At 54.1% G+C, this 1844-nt stretch overlaps 1 protein-coding gene across 1 annotated transcript in view; it reads left to right on the plus strand.

Annotated features, from left to right (window-relative positions):
• The window catches only part of CHRNB4 (cholinergic receptor nicotinic beta 4 subunit), an 18738-nt gene extending 17275 nt beyond the window's left edge, over positions 1 to 1463 (plus strand). Inside the window, exons 9-12 of the mRNA XM_027769230.1 lie at positions 266 to 400; positions 772 to 879; positions 1053 to 1255; positions 1380 to 1463. Coding sequence (XP_027625031.1) covers positions 266 to 400; positions 772 to 879; positions 1053 to 1255; positions 1380 to 1463 — 530 coding nt within the window. The remainder of the gene's footprint in view (positions 1 to 265; positions 401 to 771; positions 880 to 1052; positions 1256 to 1379) is intronic.
• The last annotated feature ends 381 nt before the right edge of the window (positions 1464 to 1844 follow it).

Here is a 1844-nt window from a genome sequence, read left to right on the forward strand (position 1 = left end):
AAAACCTGCCAAAAAAAAAAAAAAAAAAAGATTTTCTGGATCCTACAAAATATCTTATTTGGTTTAGATAGAAGGAAACAGCCCATTCCAGAAATAATAAAGGAGCCTCAAATTATGCTGAATAACAAAAAGAGCGTTAACTACAAAACTCCCCCCTTGTTAGTTTTCTTACTGTTGAGTTTTTTTAAAAAAACAACTTTATTAGGGTATAATTTACATACCCTAAAATTCGCCCATTTTAAGAGACATCAAGCTCCCTTCTCAGTGCTGTCTATAGAGGTGACGGCCATCCTCAGACCTTGCGTGAAACCCAAGATTGTCAAAAAGAGGACCAAAAAGCGCATCTGGCACCGGGCAGACCAACATGTCAAAATTAAGCGTACCTGGTGGAAAACCAGAGGTACCGACAACAGGATGTGGAGGAGATTCAAGGGCCAGATCTTTTTTTTTTTTTTTTTAATTGCACGAGAACTTTATTTGCAGGGGGGAGGAGGAGGAGGATGAACAGTGTTCAGCTGCGAGGACTCACCCCTACTTAACCAATTTACAAAAGTGTATGTCGCATAGGACAAGCTGGCAAGGGACAGTGCTCAAGAATGGAATGACACCAAGCATACCAGTCCTGGGCAAAAGTGCACCTTTTGTTTCTGGGAGGACTGGAGCTTCTGGGAACAAGACCAGCCTGTTTTTGTACCAAACGCTGCAGTCCCTTGGGTTTTCAGAATGCAAACGGATGGCAGCCACTTGTCATTGGGACTTCCCCATCCTTAGGGGACACGGCCTGCTGGGCCGAGCTGCTGCCACTGCAGGCTCTCACTCTGCACTCCAACACTCGGGTTCCAAAATCCGGCAGACGCCCGGCTCTGGACTCAGCCACTGGTGAGCACTTGCTAACCTGTGTGCACACAGCGGTCAGGGCCACAGTAACCCAAGAACGCTCATCTGGCAATGGGCGGTGAGGGAAGGGCGGGCCCTTGATGCCCAACGTGGGTGACAAGAGCAACGAGACAAAGCACATGCTGGCCGGGCTTCCGGAAGCCCCTGGGCCACAGCGTCGGAGCTGGGAGCGCCGCTGATGGGCAGTAAGTCTTCCTGTGCTGAGATGGATCACGACGTTTCCTCCAAGACCCGCAAGGCCATGGGGGACAGCGCAGCCCAGCTGGCCATCGCCCCCACCAATCCCCACGCCGGGCTGCGCAGCAAGAAAACCAGTGGACAGCTGGGATGCGGGTCTTACCTGTGTCTACGGAAAAACGCAACCGCCCCTCTCCAAAAAACGAAAACGCATCCAGAAAGCCTTGGCGTATCTCCGCCCCTCGTCTCTGGGGACTGCTCAGAGGCCAAAGGGCCCACGGAGCCCCCTCACTGCCCATTTCTAGTACACCCGGGAACCGCAGACCGCCGGGGACCTGGGGGCTTCTGCAACGGCCAGCCCCTTGCCTTCTCCGGGTGCTCCCCCTTAAAGCCTCGCTTTTTTCTCTATATTAAAGGACGTTGCAAACATAGTCTAAAGTAGAGAGAATAGTGTAAAAATCTCCGGGTAGCAGCACCCGGCCTCAGGAAGGATCAACTCGCTCCGTAGCGACTGAAAAATATACTAACAGCTTCGAGTAACTTGAGGCCTCGTTTGAGGGTTAGAGGCGCTCCTGCAGTCACCAGCTGCAGCTGACGGGTCCCCAACGCCCTGCAGGAGCCCACGCGCCCCGGAAGCTGGGGACAGAGACGGGCCCCTGTTCTTCCCGGTGAGTCGGTCCCCGCTGGGGCCTGATCCAATGCCCGGCGGCCCTCTGTGGGGCTGCTCGCGGCCCGGGGCGAGGGTGGCCGCCTGGCAGCAGCGGCGGGCA

This window comes from Tupaia chinensis, unplaced genomic scaffold, assembly GCF_000334495.1.
Source record: "Tupaia chinensis unplaced genomic scaffold, TupChi_1.0 Scaffold000078_1, whole genome shotgun sequence".
Classification (NCBI taxonomy): Eukaryota; Metazoa; Chordata; class Mammalia; order Scandentia; family Tupaiidae; genus Tupaia; species Tupaia belangeri.